At 47.3% G+C, this 20,980-nt stretch overlaps 3 protein-coding genes across 3 annotated transcripts; all 3 read left to right on the forward strand.

Annotated features, from left to right (window-relative positions):
• The first annotated feature begins 3,839 nt into the window (after positions 1–3,839).
• LOC131288141 (uncharacterized) lies at positions 3,840–8,531 on the forward strand. The gene is made up of 5 exons (XM_058317253.1): positions 3,840–4,160; positions 6,812–7,041; positions 7,125–7,474; positions 7,546–7,906; positions 7,977–8,531. The coding sequence occupies exons 1-5, from the start codon at positions 3,840–3,842 to the stop codon at positions 8,260–8,262; spliced, it is 1,548 nt and encodes a 515-aa protein (XP_058173236.1). The 3' UTR covers positions 8,263–8,531.
• A 4,154-nt stretch (positions 8,532–12,685) lies between these two features.
• Positions 12,686–15,464, forward strand: LOC131285579 (probable G-protein coupled receptor Mth-like 14). The gene is made up of 5 exons (XM_058314439.1): positions 12,686–13,153; positions 13,965–14,565; positions 14,644–14,844; positions 14,920–15,088; positions 15,164–15,464. Exons 1-5 carry the CDS (start codon positions 12,686–12,688, stop codon positions 15,462–15,464), a joined length of 1,740 nt encoding a protein of 579 aa, XP_058170422.1.
• Positions 15,465–17,938: 2,474 nt separating this feature from the next.
• Positions 17,939–20,679, forward strand: LOC131285580 (probable G-protein coupled receptor Mth-like 14). The gene is made up of 5 exons (XM_058314440.1): positions 17,939–18,496; positions 18,767–19,497; positions 19,570–19,694; positions 19,769–19,994; positions 20,080–20,679. The coding sequence occupies exons 1-5, from the start codon at positions 17,939–17,941 to the stop codon at positions 20,435–20,437; spliced, it is 1,998 nt and encodes a 665-aa protein (XP_058170423.1). The 3' UTR covers positions 20,438–20,679.
• The last annotated feature ends 301 nt before the right edge of the window (positions 20,680–20,980 follow it).

The raw sequence follows: 20,980 nt of genomic DNA on the forward strand, positions 1-20,980 counted from the left end.
AGCGTAATTAATTTTTCATCATTTTTTCCATTTTCTTTCCCACCATCATCAAACCCTGGAGTAAGTGTGTGAACGCCGTTTCACAATTGTCCATCGACACTGGGTGGGTTTTATGGTGGTTAATAATAACTAGAGTGAAGTTGTTGAGTTTAACGAGAAAATCCCTCCCCCTCCCCCTCCCCGGGAACGTTTATCTCCTCCCATACACATGCGAGAAGAAGGCAAATGGGATTGTGTTAAAAGTTTTCCACCGACAATTTTCATCATCCTACAACCGGTTCAAAACCGGCGCAAGGACTCATCTTTCGAAAAACTTCTTCAACAACCGGCAGGGCTTGATCTGCTTTGGTTTGGGTTTTCCCTTCTCCGACGAGGAAACAAGTTGCCGGCAAGTTGCGTTTGAGTGGGGAAGTTTTCCCCGGAGATAAAAGAGAAAATCAAATGCGGTACCGTTAAAGATCGATATGAACTCATTTCGGACGAGCATCGGTAGAGTTCTCGCCCCGGCAAAATGTAAGAAAACGAATGTACGAAACTCGATCGAAGGAAGGTTCGCTTTTAAAGCGCTCGGTACTTCGGTTTTTTCCTGACTCATCAGCCTCGAGGGAGGGAAAAAAGGCCGCCCGGACACTTGCTGCCCTGCCAACGGACGCAATCAGCCCAACCCGGAAACGTACTCCCGATATCGGAAAAAAGGACCATACGAAATACAATGCCTTCTGGGAAACGAAAGGGTTTGCTGAAGACGCTTGATTATTAACCCCCAAGTTTCAGGAACTTTCCCGAAGAATCCGATTTCCCTAGGCCGGTCAATATACTTTTTGCCAGCCAAACCGCCTCGAGACGCGTGAGAACATTCTCGGGAGAATATGGTGTGAGAATGTCCCGCTCCTTCGGTTGCAAGCAGCGGCCCGCGGCGATTCGGGGAAGTAGTACGAGAAAAAGCTTCGCGTGCTTATGAAGCTTTCCGGAAAGCTCACGGAGAGCGGAGAGCCGGAGGCAGAGAGTCGCGCAAAGCTCTCTCGAAGGATACGTCCGAAGGTGGACGTTTTTATTGATCCTTCAACCGGGAGCCGGAAAAAAGGCGCATCGCATGAAATATTAAAAATGTGTGTCATCATTTTTAATGAATAGCGTTTCGTAGGCACATTTTCGAAGGAGAGAACTCATTCTTTTTTCGAATCTAAATGTTCCAAAAAAAATCGTTTAAAAATGCCTTCTTTGAAATGGAGGAAAACCTTTGAAGCTTAGTTTAATTTTCACCGCGCGAAAACCCCCCTCTTTATGGTCGCACTCAAATAGAAGAAGTACTTATCCTCACGTTCTCTTCAAGACGATTGCTTCCATGCATTTCGCAAAGCATCCTCACAAAATGAATGTGTTCGTTAACGCTTCTTTCGGTGCTTGCATTTGTTCGCCTGTACTTACTTTTCACCTTCAGCCCACACACGCACACCTCCTCCGAAAGGGGGTTGGTGGGTGGTAGAATAAAAATAAAACGAAACAACTACTGAATTGGCATCGGTTTTTAGCCGGAAGGGGTAGGAATGCCAGGAGACCGAAACCAGAAAGTGGAGCTACGAAGGAGCACTCATTAAAACAATATCAAATAACTGCTCTGTTTGTGTGAGAAAGGACATACATTTATATGTATTTGTATGGGAAGACGCGAATGTGGCTCCAACCGTCGTTTGGAGTGCGAAAGGAGGAGGAGGAGGTCAACATGTTGGGTACCGTTTTTGTCGCGTACGGGAAAATCGCATGTGTTGAACAAGTTACGAGCAGGAGGAGCAAAGCAAAGCAAGGATGTTACACCTCGTTCGCATGTTAAGCCCATGTTTAACATTAACAAAAAGGCCTTACCGTACTTTCAAATCTTTCGCCGTCCGAACGGAGGAAGGTTAGATTGCGGTGCAATATTATTTTGCAACGTTATGTTTTCAGAATGAGAATCTTTTACGCGTTTTATGGAACGCTTGAACCTTTCAGATGAGGTCCTAAACCGTGTAGTGTATGAAATTGCTTGTTACAGTTCCCTTTCCATAAATCGCTTTGACTGAACCTTCAGTAAACCATTTTTTGGATTTATTTCCAATCCATAAGCTAATGGTGGGTAAATAAACATGTTCAATCATGTTGACACAAATAATTAATCGCTCTTACTACATGCTTATGAATGTATGGGCATTCAACCAAACGCATTTTCGAAGTAAATGAATCGTTAAACTATCCATGTTGGTCCAGTTTACGCTCGATAAATTCAAACGCTTGAGCGGAAGCGTCTGAGCAGTTTGCGCCGAAATGTATGCCATCAGTTGTGCGTGTAACCAGAGTTCGGCAATCTGCAGAACGCAGGTCGGGTGAGTACATTTCTTACTGCGCAAGGGAAGACTAACGAAATCAACTAATTAATTACTTCTGTTTTAGTATCAGTTTCACACTGTAGCATAAATCTTCTTAAATATTTTTTTTCTTGTTATTAAAACTGAGCCATTAAATATAAAGTTACTAGTAATAAATATTAATGTTTGGTACAAGTTTACCCTTTTTTACCCTTTTTCATCAATAACGTGCAATTTTGTTTCGTAAACGTTCATCAACAAGTTAGGTCTTGGATATTCTGCTATGATTAAACGAACCCATAAATGAAACTATGTATATGTCGACCCCTGCTATTTACCGACTGATAATTTGTTCTACACACGAATGTCAAAAATGTATGCAACATGCGTCCTCAGAGGGGGAACTTTGTCAATCGGGGGAATTACAAGCCTCCCCGTACCGCGGGAATCCCCGAAACAAGCCAGGTAAGGTAACTGTCTTTAGAAGTAAAGATTAATCTTCCCCTCGATGGTTAGCCGTTCTTTGCTGGGATTTATCAATTGTCTTCTACCATGCGGTAACGTGGTGGTGGTGGTGCCGGTCCGGGAAGTTCGCGAAACACCCTCCGCGACCTTGCCCGACTCACCGCGAACTCGATCTTCCCGACCCCGGCTGTGTTCCGCGGGGTCGTACACCGCTTGATCGGTCGTTAGAACTCGTTTTTCCAAGCGGCTCGATCCGGTCTCGCGGATTGTCCCATGGCTGTGTGTGCGTGCACGTGTGGATGGGTTTTTCGGTGTTGCGTCAGTGGTTCACTCATCCGAAAACAAAACCTGATTTCACCTGGCACCGGGCAGGTTTAACACAACACGTAAAAAAGCCTTCGGCCAAAAAGCTGATGCCCGCCGCCTGATGCTACTACCACTGGTGCGCGGTCGCGGCCGCATGTCGTAGCCCGTTTCGCTTGATGGTGTGTAACCGCAGCAACCATGATCTCCATGTATCGCGCCCGCTTACTATCGATATCCGTGCGCGCGCGGTATCGTCATCACCTCGTCGGCCGGACCTCGAGACGCACAGACGCTTCACAGACGCAGCCTGCCGGAGAAGGGCATCCGATCCGGTCAGTGTCGATTCGGACGGCACAGGTAGCGGACTACAATCGCGGTTCGCACGCACGCGGCGAAATAAACGGCCGTGTAGAACTCTGCCGATTTTGTGCGTGAACTCTGCGATCGAGGCGGCATGGCTTTGTAGTACAGTTCATTCGATTGCCGAAGTTCGCATCTGGCAGTTCGAGCGTTGTGGCACGGAGACTCGGCGCTGTTCCTAAAGCAAAAGTATAAGCCGACCTACAAGCAAGTTGGACGGGATTTGCGCAAGTGGTTTAGGGTGTATTTTTGTCCCAGATTTTATCGCGTCTGTGTGTCAAATTGTGATAACACTTCTGTTCTAGTGATATTATTGAGGGCAACGAAAAGTGACAGTGTTCTGGCACCTCTTATCCAATACAAGAAATGGCCTCTCCAAGGACACTGTGTGCGCTATCGGTGTGGAGTGTCGGCGTCGCGGTCCTGCTGCTGGCGATCGTGCCCGATCGGACCGACGCCAACTTCATCACGTATGTCGACGATTCCGGGGAGAGCGTCACGGATGACTACGTGATCGATCCGCAGCATCGGCGGAAAAAAGTGAACCCGAAGGACTACAACGAAGCACTGGATCGGCTGATCGCGACGGCACTGAATCAAAGCACGCCGGCAGGCAATGACTCCGTGTCGTCGGAGCTTGCATCCAGCTCGGCGGAACAGAGTGTGGCCTGCATCGGAGACCGCAAGGTAGGCTAGCAGGCGAAGCAAAACACACACCAGAACCTCCCATGGCCAATGTCGAGCTTACGCAATGATCGTGGTGAGAGCAACCAGGATTGCCAAAGACCAGGCCTGTCTTTTTGTTTTGGGGCAAGAGGCTACCTTTTCGGAGCTTTTTTGTTAGCCAACCTTCACCCCGAACTGGGGGATCGTAACGAAACGCCCTGGTGAATGTCGTAGACGCTCGAATAGCATCATGTTTTGCCGTTTCGGTGCAACAACAGCTGTACGGTTAGTGGGGCGTCAACATATCCAGATTTACACAAGTGGCGCCCCTCGCGCGGTAGCTTCTTCAAAACAAAATAAGGAAATGTCATCAATTATCCAGCTGGAGTTGTCCAGTGTTTCTAAAATGTAAATTCCCATCCCCTAACTTCAGTGGTTCACCTTGATGAAGTGATTTCTTATGCCTGCACGGGGGCAAGTGATCATCGGTGGTGTGCTTGTGTGCGAATGCACTCACACGGAAAGTGCGAGACTCATTTAGCGTCCATCAGCACGAATCAGGACGACCGAAGCTGTTAATTGCATCGACCCCAGCTACCTGACAGGCTGGATGTGGATCTCTTTCTGTCTTTACTGCCGAAGCCCCCTCCGGGACACTTTAGTTTCTTTTCTTTTGTTTCATCACATCAGGTTAATAATGAGGCGGTATATGGCACTATGGCGAGTTGAAGTTATTAATGCTGTCCCAGCCGGGGCAATAGGTGCGTTGTATAACAGTCCTAATAGCACACGTCCGCCGTAACGGGCACACACGTGTGAGGTTTCCGGGCGAGCAAAACTAGATCCATGCCTGTGTTCTCCTTTCTACCCAGCCTGACAGGGCACAAAATGTTAAACGGCCAGTGTGCGAAGCTGTGTCGCCAGCAGGCTTATGACATGGGGCACTAATCTCCGGCTTGCCAATCGAGTTCCCTTTATTGCGGCCTATTCCTTTTGACGCGTTTGTCGCTGACTGCTCAGAACTTTCCTCCGCGGTGATCACTAAATATGGCCGTCATCGGTATAAGCGGTTCCCAATAAAACTGTTCCAGCCTAAAACTCTGCGAAAAGCTGGCGGGCTAATCGCTTGCAACATATGTAAATGGACGGTTTGTGTTAAGTCTGGCGAACGAAAGCGCCTCCACCGTTTTTGTTGTTGTTAATGTTGTTATTGGCGTCTCCCGCCGATGCCGTTTTTGCTACATTCTATTTCCATTCCGATGAATTATGCATACCGAACGTCATATCAACGCCAGTATCACTGACCTTGGTGGCTTAGAGATATGGAACGAGGAAGCGATCGAACCACAATCCCACAACGCAGCCTAGATTTGAACGACTCAAGCGCCCACCAGTTGCAGTGATCAACGAAAGGGTAAACGGCAATCCCGTTCTGATGATCAAGCTAGATATAAAATGTTTATCAAGTTTAATATCAATAGCCTACAGTACTTGTTGCACCTGCGATACAATCTTACCCGTGCGTGAGCTGCATCGGATGGTGCGGCAGGATTTCTTCACCTTCGTAACGCTCACGAAGGACATTACTTTCTACCGCTCGCCTGCATGCCTCGGTGCCATGTGGCATTCGCACAGTAGGAGGTTAAAAATTGCCAAAGTTAACGTGTCCGTTGGCTTCTCTTCCACCCCGGTCTTACCGCGTACCGTGTACCGATGCACCGGAAAACACAATACCGATCCAACGTTGCACATCTGAATTCCGCATGGACGTCGGAAACTTGATCATGAAACCGAACTGGAATCGTTTCGCCTTCGCGTTAAAACGCAACGCTTGAATGCAGTCGTATCGCGGATCGGATGTGCGAAGGTGCACGATTTGTTTTATGTGCTCAACCTTCCAACCAAGACCGGTTAGGGAAATGTTAAAGTTACCTCCGTCTGGAAACTCGGTGGGGAATCGGATTCCTTTAAAAAGGTTCGTAAGTGTACCAAAAATTTGCCAATCGACCAACAATTTTCGACGAAAACCAAAATGAAGCCCACGAAACCGGACGAATCATGTCCGAGAGGAGTTTTATTTATGGCCAAACTGGTTCCCGATGCGATCATTTATTTTGTGCCAGCGAGCCTTCGCTGGGATCGCGCTGGAAAAACCTTGCCACCAACTCTGCTGGCACTCTGCAGTGATTGATATTAATCGTTCTGGGAGGAAATCGTATCGAAGGCATCTTTGGACTTTCAAAGTAAAAATTACCCTAAATCCAATGAAAGACACTTTCTTCGCTGCCGAACGATTTCTTTTTTTGTCAGAACTGGCTACGAAGTAGGCTAAAGAACGGGTATGCAAATATAATCTTTTTAAAAATTAGCATAACTTATGGCAGCTTCCAGATGGAGACATGGCTTTCAGACAGAGTATCATTTCGGAACATTTTTCTATTGCACCGAAGTAAACGTTTGGGAAGGCAATATGTGTCTAGAAGTCTCGCCAAATTGATTATGAAATCGCCTTTCAGAAGATAGAAAAACAGAAAACCTAAATGTTTACCTTTTTTCCTTACGATAATAAATAATTGTAATCGAAGAAAGATTTAACCAGTGACAGGATAATCATTAATTTGACTATGTTTCACGTTTCTTCCTCATCAATAATCACTCCCCCGGGGATGTAGCCGCTACAGATCCACACCCTGGACAAGCTGACCGTGCGCAAGTGCTGCCCCAAGGGCCAGTCGTTCCATCGTCTAAGCATAACCACCTGTCACCCGATAGATCTGTACGAGCACATGAGCCGCTTCTCGTTGCTAGCCCGCCAGCTGGACTATTACGGGCCGGGATGTCACGAGTACGGCAGATATCTGCGCTACAACACGACGATCGACAAGAAGTGCGTCGGACAGCGGTAGGTGCCAGGCGGTGATCGAAGTGACATAAACAAACAAAACTAATGACTGGAACTGTTCGCTCTCCGGTTTCCCCCAACAGGTTGATATTCAACGATCGCGGCACACAGATGATGCTCATCCAGAACGGATCGTTGCTGGTGACGCGAGGCGATCGGTTCGAGTTCTACGATGACTTTTGCGTGGAGGAATCGGGCAACATGGTGCTGGCGGCGCACATCTGCGAATCGCCGACGGCCGAGACGGATCTGTTCTCCGGATGGTTGGGCACGGTGATGATTGTCCTGGCGCTGATCGCATCGGTTATCACCGTGCTGGCGTACATCTTCGATCGTACCCTACCGCATCGGTACGGGCCTCTGATAGGGAGCCATGCGGGATTCCTTGCGCTTGCCATTCTGTTCGAGCTTCTTTTCGACACTATCCACGAAGGTAGGAGGAAAAGAAGTTGAAGTCGATTTGACGGCGATAATGACACGGTGTTTCCTTCCCGTTCATTCCAGAACAATACCGCCCGATCGTGGAAGTCCTGGTGGAGATTTCATACGCCCTCTTCGTGCTCTTCAGCTCGATACTGTTCTTTTCGTCCGCCACCGGAACGACCAGCATTAACTATCGACTGCTGCTGGTGGCGGTGTTCTTCATCTCCTCCTGCTCGCTGATCGCCATGGCACTGACATTCTACTCCGAAAGCGTCCTATTTCTGACGGTCTTGGCCAGTTTGACGATCACGTTGACCATCAGTGCGGCTAACATCTACACCTCCTTCGGACGCAACCATCTTGGGTTCAATAGCAGCGAGAATCCGTTCGAAATGATCAACGAAGGCAGCACGGCCAAGCGAATGGACCAACGAAAGGAGCTGTACGTATAGTGGTACTCGCGTATCTCCCAAGGATCAACTGACATTAATCGCCTGTGTCTTTTCTTCCAGCACGATCGTTTCCACGTTCGCCTGTGCCACCCAGATCATCGTGTGGATACCGTACTCGATGAACAAGTATACGCTGCTCTCCGTCCTCGCCTGGAATGCCATCATCATTTTCGTCGTGTTTGTTGGCCTGAGGCGTCGTTCGATCGGCCTGTGCAACGTTGGCCAGCGGCTGAAGGCCCAAAATCCCGGAACTCCGTACGCCGAGCATCAGATGCCGCGAGATACGCAAACGGTCCTACCTTCGGGGTACGCGGATGACGATGCGGACGAGCTGCGGGTGGTATGAAAGGACGTACCACTTGCGTGCCCCTGATCCGTACTTAGAAGAGATTATTCTTAGGCACCTCCATAATTCGACTTTATTTCATTAAAACTAGCATATAGCGGCATTGTACATAAGACGAGGACGCTGGGAGTTGATTATAGTTTGTTTCGGGTAGCGGAATAGTAAAAATTGTAACTCACGGCCTCACTAGGAGTCAGCATCGCACAACTTTCACGAAACCGAGTCACCACTTCGCGCAGGCTGCAGCAGCCCCGGGGACATTTTATTTTGCGAAGAAAATATAAAATAAATCAATAAAACAAACAAAAGCCAACGCGACCACGGACTGTGGGTTTTGTTTTTTGGTTTTATTTGCAGAATTAGTGTTCCCGAGAAGAAGCGAAACAAACTTACCAGCCGGCTCAAACCTGGGCGAGAACCGGTTTCCGGGCCGCGACCGAATCGCGGCAGTTTCGAGCGGTTCGAATCGGGCCGGCTGGTGGCCTTGAAGATGCTTTAGGGTAGCGACTTTTGTGGCGATGCCTTCTTTCTTTCGCGAAGCTCTCGATTTTCTGCAGCTGACCGAGGTCGCAAAATGTTTTACAGCGTTTTCGGTTCCATACGAGGTTCGCTCGGTGGCCTGGTTTTTGGCGATGAGATTGCGAATTCAACCCAGACGGGGGTCATGTAACAAAATTGGCAACAGCAGTGTCAGCGCAGCCGAAGGTGAGGCTTTTAAGACGACTTCCTTTTGGCTTATGTTTTGTGAATGTTTTTCTGCATTAGCATGAGCATTTTTATGAGAAGAAAATAAGAAAAAGTTCTTTATTTACCATTGTAACAAGTTGCGTTATATTCTTTATTTATACATGAGTGCTTTTTTGACTGTTTTTACAATTTACTTGCAGAAGTGAATGCTGTCAGCAGAGGGTGATTTAGGGCACTACAAGAGGTAACCAATGGTGGTCATTTCCAGCGACAGGAGAAAGACATGTACACGTAAGTACCAAAAATGGATAAGTTTGGGCGAACAACGGGAATAGCAATGTGAAACAGCTCCCACAGGGGGAATTAAAAGAAAAACATTAAACAAAACCCATGGAAAAGAAACTTTGTAGTACAATCCTGTACGCAGGCGTTAACAAACAACAAAAAAAGGTAGTGCAATTAAACTATCCCATGCACATTCACCCTGAGGGGAAAATACCCAACCCACCGCGGTGGGGTAGTTGGATTTTCCAGCAGTTATAAAAACATCCCCATGCGATCGGGTACATAAAGCGATAAGACGTCCTTGGGTGAAGAAAGGTATTGCTGGAAACCTGTTGGCGAGCGAAGGGGTTTTTTTCAACTGGTGACGCATCCTCGAATGGGAAAATATGTTCAGTGAGCTGTTGGAGCAGGGTTAAAGTAGTTTGATTGGTGAGAGATTACTTTAAACTGATTTTGGTCGACTAATTGTGATGAATAATTTCAAACATTTTGAAACACGTTTTACTTCAAGCTGATATCACATGTTTCACTTTAAGATCAATATTTTAATTCACAGAATCCAAGAGCCTTGAGCATGATTAATAAACTTTTTGTTTATGAGTAATTATTTAAATTTTATTTTTTTTTTCCCAATTGTTCTGTTGAATCAATCGCAACAAAAATTCAATTCATTCATAATAAAAAGGTATAGAGTTAGTAATATGATTAACTGAGAATTTTTTATTTTGGGTAAAGTTGTGCAATGTGATGCAATAAAATGTAATACATTTTTATATAAAAAAATTATAGAACATTTAAATGGTCAAAAAAATACCAGCATCAACTGATGTTCCTTCCTCCGTATAACTTCGCATCCGTTGTTAAGTGTCACATTTCAAGAAGAAGATCAAAGAAAGAGACGTTTAAAAAACACTGCTCATTTATGCATGGCATGCTCCGACGAGCTGCACCCATCTGCGTACAGCTCGAATGATCATAGCGATCTGCCTTCCGACAACAACAGAACAATAAAACAAAAATCTACCGGAAAAGGAAGTGTGCTCAACGCTCCCGCGCATGACTCCCGGAACGAAGTTATATCGTTTTTAAACCCTTAAAGGAATAGTGTTGGTTTTTTTTTATTGCTTGAAACGTTTCACTTACTTATTTCGTACCGACTGTTGACAGATAATATTGAGAAGATCGAAGACATCGAAGTAAACTACAGAAAGAAAGGTAAGTAAAATAACCGAAATTGATAAATTTACTTCAATGAAATAACAGAAATAATCAATTGTGCGAATAAATTCCAATTTTAATAAAATTACGAATTACGACGATGACAAGCTCAAAATCGATGGCCGCTCCTTCAAACAACTACCTTAAGGCCGTAATATGGCACTTGCTTTGTATCCAAAGAAAAATAATAAAAAACATTTGGGATTCCATTTAAAGAGAGAATAAAAACAGACTGCGCTCACAAATAGTTAGTCACAAATCAACTGTTTCTTTAAGGCGTGGCCACTGTGGTTTTGTTGACCATCATCGTAGCACTATTGTCGCCATTGCAATTTGCTTATTGGTCATCATAGTTTTGCTTTGGAAAAGTTGCTCAGTTGGAAAGAACTATAAAAATGGGGTAAAAGCTGTTGATATAATTAAAATTTTTTCATAAGATTTTCATAAACCGAGATTATTTATTGCCTTTGATTATTATCATTTCATCATACAGAATCATTTATTCCGTCACAGGCTGTCAAGGGTTGAAAATAAATCTCCAAAAAAGGGTAAACCTTTCGATATGTTTACGCTATGTTTGCTTGCGTAACCCAACATATTGGGCTATTAGGTTGGGCCGGGCTGGAGGAGTGTGTAGTTGTGCGATAAAGGGTTTTGTGTTTCGGCTGCATTTCTGTTTGGCAAACTCGTATCGAAAAGCGTTGTTCTTCGGAGCACGGTAAGATTCCGGCGTTTCGGTAAGATTAGATAAAGCTTATCATTCGCCGCAGGTTACCACGCAGGCGAGGGTGAATCCTAGTAGCAGCAGGGTGGATAGTATTGTTTCGTCTTCAACCCGGGGCGCCACACGGCGATCGCGACCATGATCGCATTTTGGTTGGGTTTTTGTTTTTTTCTAGACCACTCTGAGACCGGTTCGGAAATCCAATACCGTCATTTGGCTTTGGCGCGACCGGATCGTGAATAAATTAGCTATTGCTCGAACTGCCTGGTCACAATCGAGCTCAAGTTGTGTGTGGCCACAGTAGTGCCCGATCGCGCACATGGTCGCCGTCTGTCGTGGTGTGTGGAGTTGCGCGCGCGTTTCCAGCTTCAAAAGAGAGCTCCAACTCACCCCCCGAGAGGGTGCGAGCTTTTCGGAGTTTTTGTAGCATCCCCGTGTTGTTCGGTAGAATAGTCCACCCTTCTCTGGAGTGTGTGTATGTGTGTAAGTGTGGTTTAATCTGTAAAACGGCACAGAGGCGTGCATCAACCGCAGTGCAGCCCCGAGGGCTTAGTAGCTAAGTGACGCTCTGCGGGGGTTTGCAAGTGTGTCTCACTCTCGTTCTCAATGTCTGTGGTTCTCTCCATTGTCATAGCAAAACGACCACCAGTGCAAAGGGTGGATTCGACTCCGCAGGCTAGTGCTCAAACTTCCGAGCTCGATCATCAGGCTCCAATTGCCGATCAACACCCGTGGTTCGATGGTGCCTCGTATCATTAGTCGCTCGATACGCGCCGTTTCATCGTTTAAGGTGTGGCCTACGGGTTAACACAATTCGTCTGCCGACGGCGGACACGAAAACAAGGGTGCGAAAAGACGGAAAAGTGAAACGATAGGCCGGACGAACCCCGGTTGGTGCGTTATGCAAGCTACCTGGACGGTATCCGGGTGTTGCTCCAGTTCCCGCAAGTAAAACAAACACGGTCCGTCCTCGGCCGGGCACGGGTGCGAGCAGGTAAGGAAGGGTCAATTGGAAGTGCGTGCCATGACGTTAAGTCCGTGCGCGTTTGCGGAAAGTGACTTGGTCCAAAAATATCTCCCCAAAGCTTGGAGAGTTTAAATCGTGACTGATAAATTTAATACAGCAAGATATCGTCCTTCCTAGACGGTTATCTTCCCGGTTGGTTCGAATCGGTGTCAGTAGTGTTTGTGCTAAGGTGAAGAATCGACGATCGACAAAGCCCTCCAGGGACCGGCACAATCCACCCCACGGAGATGCCATGTGGACGTGACGTGCAGGCGTGATGAATCAGTGCTACCGGTAACCGGTTCGCTCGTACCGCGTTCGTGGTGGTGAATTAATAGCACGCTTCGCCGAGCACCCAAGAGCTGCGTAAGACACCTCGAGCACGAGCTCGTCGACGTCGGAGGTTGCATTTGTGCTGCGGCGGCCGTCAGACACACGGCCATATAACCGGAGGGTTCTTGTTGCTTTCTGGAGTGTGCGCGCGTGACAAATCCGGTTGCGCCATGCGGCTACAAGTGGGATACCGTCGCCGATGGCTGTTGGCGCTGGTGGTGCTACTGGTATCGCTAGCGGACGGGAGCTTGGCCACGATAGATAACGCTACCGGCGCGATACGCGAGAACTCGCTGCCAATCCCGGGTGACGTGCTGTCAAGTGTCGCTCCATCGAACAGTGCAGAAGTTGATCAATCAACTACTACCGAGGTGCCTCCGGTGAGCGCGGATACTACGACCAACGCACGGCCTATTACGACTCCTTCCACAACGACGGAGGAGACCACGAGCACCAATGCGGCACAAGTGGTTAGCACAACGCGTGTGCCGACAACAACGACCTCGACAACGCCTCCAGTCCCCAGCACGACGAGTGTAAAAACAACAAGCGTCGCCTCTGTTACCACCGGGCGAAGTTCCACCGGGGACGCCGGCAACGATGATGACGCACTGCCCTCGAATTGCTCGGAATTCAACGTAAGTAGAGTAGTACGTTTTACATGCCATCGCCGTGACTTGGCGTGGTTGTGATATGGTGGCGTCAATGACACCGATAAGGATGGGAATTCGTGGATATTCACAAAGGTGCATCATTCTTAAAAATGGCGCATGAGCAATTGGGCGATATTGGTTCGTACCTATCCTGAAGTTCTGCTACCGGGGGTCACCATCTCATAATTGCCATTTAATGACCGACGTCAAATTGTCTCGACGTTTGGCCATCGAAAGAAATGGAGTGAAAAAAAATCTATCCCAGACGGACGCAGTGACATTAGTCTCGTCACACACCTATATCTAGTCATTCTGTCGTCATCGTTTCACGACGACCATGAAGGAAGCAACCAGTCCGCCAAACTGTACGGTCGAACTCTTTTACGATGACGTTCGCCCGGAAATGGACGAAGAAACGAAGGGTGATAATTTGATATGCAAATCATCATCGTCGCATTGGGAGTTGGGTCCACTGGAGTCGTAATAACTACACACATTTGTGTAGGACGTGGACGTTCCGGAGGAATTTAAAACGTATTGAGCTAATGGGTCGTGAAAGATTTGAAACCAGGAACATTCATTGGAACACAGGACGGGTGCGATGTTGACGTCGTCCCTTTATTCCACTGAGTGTATCCAAATTGTGGAATGTCCCCCGGCAATTAGCATAATTTATTCTCATGCTGAAAGAATCATGGGCATAACGAATTCATCTTCGGCCGGTTTAAAAAGATGTGAATCGAACGATTTATTGGAAAGAGTTGACGGAAACGGATGTGTCTTGTTCCATTCGCAGGTGTCCTCCATCCGGCTGGTGTACAATGAAAAGGCACACATTCGCAAATGTTGCCCCAAGGGGCAGATGATAAAGCCAAGCAGTAACGAGTGCGTCCCGGGAAACCTGGAGCTGAAGATCGAGGCGATCGACGCATACTTCTACGGCAACAACGAGTGCATTGAGATGGGCGAGGAAGAAATCACCCTGGAGGTCCAAGGGGACCAGGACCAGTGTAGGGATGAGATCGCTCTGGTGTACAGTGCTGACCAGGGCGATTCAATGTACGTGCTGCAGAATGGATCCTTGCTGGTGCTGGAAAGCGGATCGACCGTGTCCGTGTTCGATGCCTACTGTGTGGAGATGACCAGCGACGCCGACAATATGCTGCTGGCGAAGGTGTGCCTGCCAAAGTCGGGGTGGCCCCGGTGGCTCATCATAGTCGGTATCACCCTGGCAACGGTGACGCTGCTGTTCGCCGCTCTTTGCTACTCGTTCGTGCCGAAGCTGAACACCACGTTCGGGTATCTTATCGCGGCCCATGCGGGCACGTTTGCGATCGGGACCATATTTTTAGGCCTTGCACGATGTGGTGTCGGTTGCATCAGTTCTGGCGGCATAGGTAAGAGTAATTTTCCGGCCCTGACTTGGAAGCTCGGAAATAACCTTCCTAATGGCTTTTCCCTTTTTCTGCTTTTAGGCGTGATGGAAATGTTTGCCAACGGACTGCTCGGAACTTCGGTCTTCATATTCTTCCTTATGAACGTCTTCAATATGATGTACGTGAGCTATTACATACCGAATGGGCTGGAGTACGATAACAAGAACAAGCGTGAGATGTACGCGTTTCTAGCGGTGCTCTATACCATCACCTTGATACCACTGTTCCTGTTGCCTAAGGGTGAGTTACTTAGGGTCCATATATTGGTTTTTTTTTTACTAAACTAACCTATCATTACCTGATTCTCCAACGCAGGTGCCCTGATATGCATGGTGTTTATATACTTTGGCGCCATCGTTGTATCGCACGTCCTAGCCTATTACTTCGCAGGAAGGCTTTCCTCGGGCAGCTATCGAAGCATAGTTGATACGAACGGGGGGCAAACAAAGATCGATCAGGAACGATTGAAATACATCAACCAACAGTAAGTTCATACCCGGTCCATAACAGTTCTAGAGTATCGTTACTAATCGCTCCTCCGTTCTCTTTATCGGTACAGGAAGAAACTCTGCCTCATGGAGACCGTTTTCTCGCTGCTGTGCTGGATTTTTTTCGCAGCACTTACACTACAATTCGGTACGTCGGCAGTGGCCAAAGTATTCATCGTGTACAGTGTCGCCCTGCAGGGCATGTTCATCGGACTGGTGTATACGACCGGCCGGCAACGTTGGACAATCATACGCGAGTGCTGGAGCAACTCGGGATCGTTGAACTTGCGTGATGCGGAGAATGGCACAGAAATGAAAACGCTACAGCGAAAGATGCTGCATACCGTGAAGAACGGAGATGCATACGAGTAGTGCTACTGCTGATCCGGAGATACTCGTTAACCCGGGCACCCAAGAGCGCCATATGCTACGAACTGTGATGAACGACGTGACGGGACTGTAGAATCGCATTTGCACGCTAGAGACCGCTGCGGTCCGTTTGCCAACGACTGAGCTCCTCCCGCGCACTGGTCGATTCAATTCAAGTCAGGATTATGAGTGAACAAAGTCTAGTGTCGGTTAGAAACTATATAGTAACTAAACGCTGTCGAGTCCGTGATTACCAAATGTTTACACAACGCTTCAGGAAACCAGAACAGAGGAAAATACCTCACGAAATAGCAGTTTACCGCGCGATCGAGAGTATGTTTAGGGTATTCATGTGCCAAACTGGACAGGTTTTAACGATCACTGGGTTCCAAAAGCTGGACCAGCCGTTTCGAGATCAAAACTATTCAAAACCAATGTATTCGAATGTAGGCAATAGCTTTAGTTTGTGCTAGCGTGTTAATTAAGATATAAATAGGAAAACTCACTGGCGAAATAATTGAGATTCACGAAATGAAAAGAAAATCACGGAGCACTTATTTTAAAAACTTAATTTTAACACTCGGTCGATTCCAAAACTATTACGAAAGGGAAATAGTAATAGTAGTAGTAGAAAAACAAATCCCGTTGTATTTTCCCAAAAAACATATTTATTTGAGAATAAGCGAGTCATATTTTAAGATGCACATAATAATATGAGGTCTTTATGTTTTGTCAACATTAAGTTTATGTTGATTATCAGGTTAAGGGCGTGTTCTGTAAAAACAACGTCGTTTTTCTGTAACTGAGTTGAAAAAACTTATGAATAAAGAATAACTGAACAAACACTATAGGCCTTGGGTGACATCCTAGTTGGCTTCTTGGATTTGAAAGAAGTATAAAATTATAGGAGGGCATGATGTCGGCTGAAAGGTTTTCCGTGCATTAACAATTTTATCCAATAATGTAATAATAATAGGGACTGCATCGCCTGAACACGTCAATTTTGTGTCACAAAACAGGCCACTGCTATTAAGCGAAGTGTAAGTACATACATTCGATGTCAGATCTAAATTGGTTCGGTCACATATTTTACAGTGCATCGCAAACCATGCGTTGCGTACACCACGTTCTACTTCAAAAGGGCGAGATATTGAGCCGACATCTCATGACGACGGCGACCCACTCGGTGGCCGACTATCTCCGATCGGTAACGCTACGGACGTCGTCGTCATCGTCTGTCCTTTGTCTCAACATGGCGATTTGTACTTGTGATTGCTTGCCCGCGCTCTCGGCCACACATATTACATAACAGGGCCATTCCCTCCACAATGCGGGTTTGGAGTTGTTCAAATATTCACTTCCGGTAATCGCTGATTAAACCGCGCCAAAGTTCATACATTTATCGAAGTCCAAACATTTCCCGGCGAACGTTTTCGGAAGGGAACGGTCTCTTCCCTCAACGTATTGGTTATCTGTATGTGGTTCCTGGCTGATAAAAAAAAACAGGCCGTCTCCAGGTCGGCATTGGCGTCTGGTAGAAATGTAAGTGAGATGGCGATTTGGGAAGCTACACAGGTGCGTTGGTCGGCGGGGTTCGGGCACCACAATGCCAGCGGTTTCCGTCAGTTTGCGCCGCGCTGCGATCGACTTTGGATGCATCTTCACGCAAATCGAACGTTTTGTGTTTGCCTCAACGCATGTGCGTTTTATCTTTAGTCCCACGGTGTGCATGGTTTGTTTTGGGGTTTATCAACATCCAGCCCAAAGCAGCCGGTTTCGGACGGGTGGAGTCGAAGGCACACCCTTAAACCCGGCGATCGTCACGGCCGGAAATTTCGGAATCACTTTGCACCTCTTGCAGCGAGTCGTGCATCAACTCCGCAGGCTGTGGTGTAGTGGTAATGTTCGATTTCGCAACCGTCTTCGTCTCTCTTGTATCGGTACAAATCGGTATCATTTGTCTACTGACCGGTTACGGCGGTGATTAACGATTCAGCTATCGCTTATCAGTTTATCAGTCTGTGAAGCGCCTGCTGTACGGGTACGTCTAGTGTTTACCCAAGTGAACGAATATTGAAGGAAGAGTATTCAAGAGTGAGCCGCCATCAGAGACAGACCCCAGTAACGATGGTGCGCGGCTAGTGTTAGACCTAAGTTCCGCCCGAATAAGAGAAGCTCAAAAGTCACAGAAGTGTTTCGTGTGAGTGTGTTATTTGGTCAACGTGGGTAGCAGGAGCGCTTTGACGACATTTTCAAATACCCTTCCCGATGTGGGCCATATAAAACCTGTCCGGCAAAGCTGCGGTGTTTATCTATCGATCGCGGTGTGTATCTGGGTAGCTCGTAGGGAGTCGGAAGTAAAAATCGAAGAAGAACCTGAAGTGGACTCTCCAAACACGACAGACCTCGTGGTCTGGGTGCAGCCAACAGTTTCGCGCATAACCCTGAAGCGAGTGCTTAATCAAGCGTTAGTGACGATGCTGCTGTTTAGTAGAGCGGACGAATCCTTTCGGAGTTCGGTGGTGTTCTGGTGTGTCTTGATGGTGTGCGCGGTTTTAACCATGGGTAATGCCGCACGGCTTGAAGGCAGTGGACAAGGTGAGTACTCCACGTACGAGGAGTACGACGATGAAGGTCCCTATCATAGGCCGTTCGAATTGCCCGACACGGTCGGTGACGATGGGCTGGAAGATTTTGAAGATCACCGTCTGGTGGTGGATGATGTGCTCGATCCGATCACTGACGATGACATTTCTTACTCAGGATACTACGACGAAGATGGGCAGGACGTCGTGTCCGGAAGTACAGTGACCGCGGGTGAAGGAAGTTCTGTCGTTCCGAAACCGAACGTGTCGGTTAGTGGTACTCCAGAGCACGCTCCCACGGACGTGCAGCAGTTCGTGGCACCAGTGAAGCAAACCACAGTGAGTTCCAAAGAAGACGTTGACCTAGCCGTGGAGAATATCTATACCAACATGACCACCATAGATGATGCGATGCCCATGCAGAATGTGACGACCTGCGCTGGATATCAGGTAGGCACCGGCAGATACCGCCCATATCGCATATTATGTCATACGTTTGGCATGCCGTTATTTATGGAAATGAGGGATCGAACATGGCGATAAAGTTTGAGTCACGCCCCGCTCTTTCGAAACGGGAGTATTACTCGTCATATCAACAGCACGTAGGGCATTTGCAAGAAAAAGTGTTGAATTCCAGACAAACGTGTTACATTCTTGCGATAAGCTTCCGCCGTGCAAAACCCATGATGTCATTGCTATATTGCTTCATTTTGATTTTAGACACTCTCAGAACAACCGGTGTACATTGGACCGGCGGTGAATTTTATCCGAAAATGCTGCCCCCAAGGACAGCGTATGGTGCACGACAGGGTTAACATAATCTCCTGCCAGCAGGAAGGGCCTCAGGTAAACAGTTCCACCATGAGCGCCATCGTAGCAAAATTCTATGATGGATGCATCGAAGATTTAGAGGAAGACGCTGGGCTTGGGTTTAACTACGGTAATCCGTGCGCCACGGAGCGGGGTCTGGTGAGCTTTGGGGCCCACTCCATGGACACACTGTACGTCATCCAGAACGGGTCTCTGCTCGTTATCTACAAGAGGCCATACGATTTCGAAGTCTTCAACAGCTACTGCTTGGATTACCACGCCACGGAGGGTACGATCATGGCGTATGTGTGCCCGGAAGAGGTTACCTTAGGCACGGACGTATTCGCGGGCCAGCTGGTTTTGCTCGACGTGTGCCTGATATTCGCCATTCCGCTGCTGCTGCTGACGGCTACCTTCTATATGATCATCCCGGAGCTGCACGATCTGCACGGGAAGGCGTTGGCGATGAATTGTGTTAACTTTGCTATCGCACTGCTGCTGGAATCGTTCTTCCAGCATAAAGCCCGCGGAAAGCGGATGAACGCCGAGCAGGTCGTGCTGGAGAACTACGCGGAGTACTTCGTCCTGGCGACGTTCTTTTGGCTGCTGGTCAACAGTGCGAACAACACTTTCCATGCCTGGTAAGAGATGCTAACAGGCGGCTGGTGCTAGTGGATACCCAGGTGTAACCCGTGCCCTTTCCATCCATTCAGGTTCTACACACCGAGAGCAAAGGATGTCACTGCACGATGGGAAAACCGTCGATTTATCGGATACGCTTTAGTAGCTCAATTAGTTCCTCTTTGGATCATACTATCCTTCTCAATCACGTCGCAAGGTAGGAGTGGTGCTTCTCTCTTCTCTTTCTCTCTCTCTTTCCGAATTGCTTCATATTTTCCCTTTTCCCCTCAGGGAATCCGGCCATAAAGCATTACTTTTTCTGGACGATAATGGTGATTTTGGTGCTAACCTTGGTTTGTCTGACCGCCTGCTATGTCGGTTTACGGCGAGTGATAAATCTTTTCACATTCTACCACGAGGTCAGGCAACGCTTACTAGACCGGGGGCACGAATTCAATATTGGGCAAATGGCTCCAACACATATTCCGGCGAGAAAAATCAACAAAGTTATCTATATGTGAGTTGGGCAACTGCACCCCATTTGCGTGAAGCAATCAAAGGTAGGCCAGCCGATGATCGACCGTATCTTCTTCTTGTTGTAGGACAAACTACACCGCCTTACTTTTCGTCGTGATGGCGGCCGTGTGGACCGTCATGACGGTGACGTACTACACCTCGTACGAGCTGCCTATCTTCTACGACATTCTTTTCGGCCTGCAGGGTATCCTCATGTTTATCATTTTCGTCTGTTTGCCCAAACCGTTGGCTACGGTGAAACGGTGGCTTCGGCATAAAAATTGTGGCTGTACCTACGTGGAATCGACGGAGTGCCCACCGTGCGAGCCTGCCAACGGTCACCTCATGGCCCAACGGTGCGTCGCACCGATGGAGCAGTTCGTAGATGTGGCCAAACTTCGCAAATCCAACGTCAACAATCCCTTCAAGTATTTACCCGAGTAACGCGAGTGGCTTGGAAAATGGAAAGCCGTCCTTTTTTCATGTCGACCAATTTCTCTAATATAGGTGTTTAATATCTTATCATTTATTGATATTCGGCCATAGTCTCCCGAAATTGTCTATTTTGGATAACATTCTTCTCAAAAATTATTTTCACTACACTGATTAATATACATAATGACAATTCCAGAAAAAAACAAACTTAGGAGGGTAAATTGAACGAATAGGTTGTAAGAATGGCATAGTTACAATTACACAGAGAAATATTTTTAACAGCGAAAATAAAACTTACGCAAAACATTATATAAACCATAACGATCCGGTAGATCTCGTTTAACAAAATTTCCTTTGGAGGTTTACTGCCATATAGAGTAGAACGTCGAGCATCCCGGGTGTTCGGGTTGCCGGAAGATTGAACCATCATCCGAATCATACTGGATTCGTCAAAGAAAAGTTAATTGTACCCAAAATAGGTCAAACAACCATTTTTATCAATCTAACAGTCTTTAAAAAAAATCCAACACGTTTGGGTAGCTGTGGACCCAC

This window comes from Anopheles ziemanni, chromosome 3 (assembly GCF_943734765.1).
Source record: "Anopheles ziemanni chromosome 3, idAnoZiCoDA_A2_x.2, whole genome shotgun sequence".
In the NCBI taxonomy this organism is placed as follows: domain Eukaryota; kingdom Metazoa; phylum Arthropoda; class Insecta; order Diptera; family Culicidae; genus Anopheles; species Anopheles ziemanni.

What these genes read in the sequence shown, in the direction of transcription:
- LOC131288141 (XM_058317253.1), top strand. Translation starts at nt 3,840, where the DNA reads ATGGCCTCTCCAAGGACACTGTGTGCGCTATCGGTGTGGAGTGTCGGC. An exon ending in AAGAAGTGCGTCGGACAGCG is followed by an intron (nt 7,042 to 7,124) that starts GTAGGTGCCAGG and finishes TTCCCCCAACAG; the next exon opens with GTTGATATTCAACGATCGCG. An exon ending in TTTCGACACTATCCACGAAG is followed by an intron (nt 7,475 to 7,545) that starts GTAGGAGGAAAA and finishes CGTTCATTCCAG; the next exon opens with AACAATACCGCCCGATCGTG.
- LOC131285579 (XM_058314439.1), top strand. Translation starts at nt 12,686, where the DNA reads ATGCGGCTACAAGTGGGATACCGTCGCCGATGGCTGTTGGCGCTGGTG. An exon ending in CATCAGTTCTGGCGGCATAG is followed by an intron (nt 14,566 to 14,643) that starts GTAAGAGTAATT and finishes TTCTGCTTTTAG; the next exon opens with GCGTGATGGAAATGTTTGCC. An exon ending in ACTGTTCCTGTTGCCTAAGG is followed by an intron (nt 14,845 to 14,919) that starts GTGAGTTACTTA and finishes TCTCCAACGCAG; the next exon opens with GTGCCCTGATATGCATGGTG.
- LOC131285580 (XM_058314440.1), top strand. Translation starts at nt 17,939, where the DNA reads ATGCTGCTGTTTAGTAGAGCGGACGAATCCTTTCGGAGTTCGGTGGTG. An exon ending in CGACCTGCGCTGGATATCAG is followed by an intron (nt 18,497 to 18,766) that starts GTAGGCACCGGC and finishes TTTTGATTTTAG; the next exon opens with ACACTCTCAGAACAACCGGT. An exon ending in CTTCTCAATCACGTCGCAAG is followed by an intron (nt 19,695 to 19,768) that starts GTAGGAGTGGTG and finishes TTTTCCCCTCAG; the next exon opens with GGAATCCGGCCATAAAGCAT.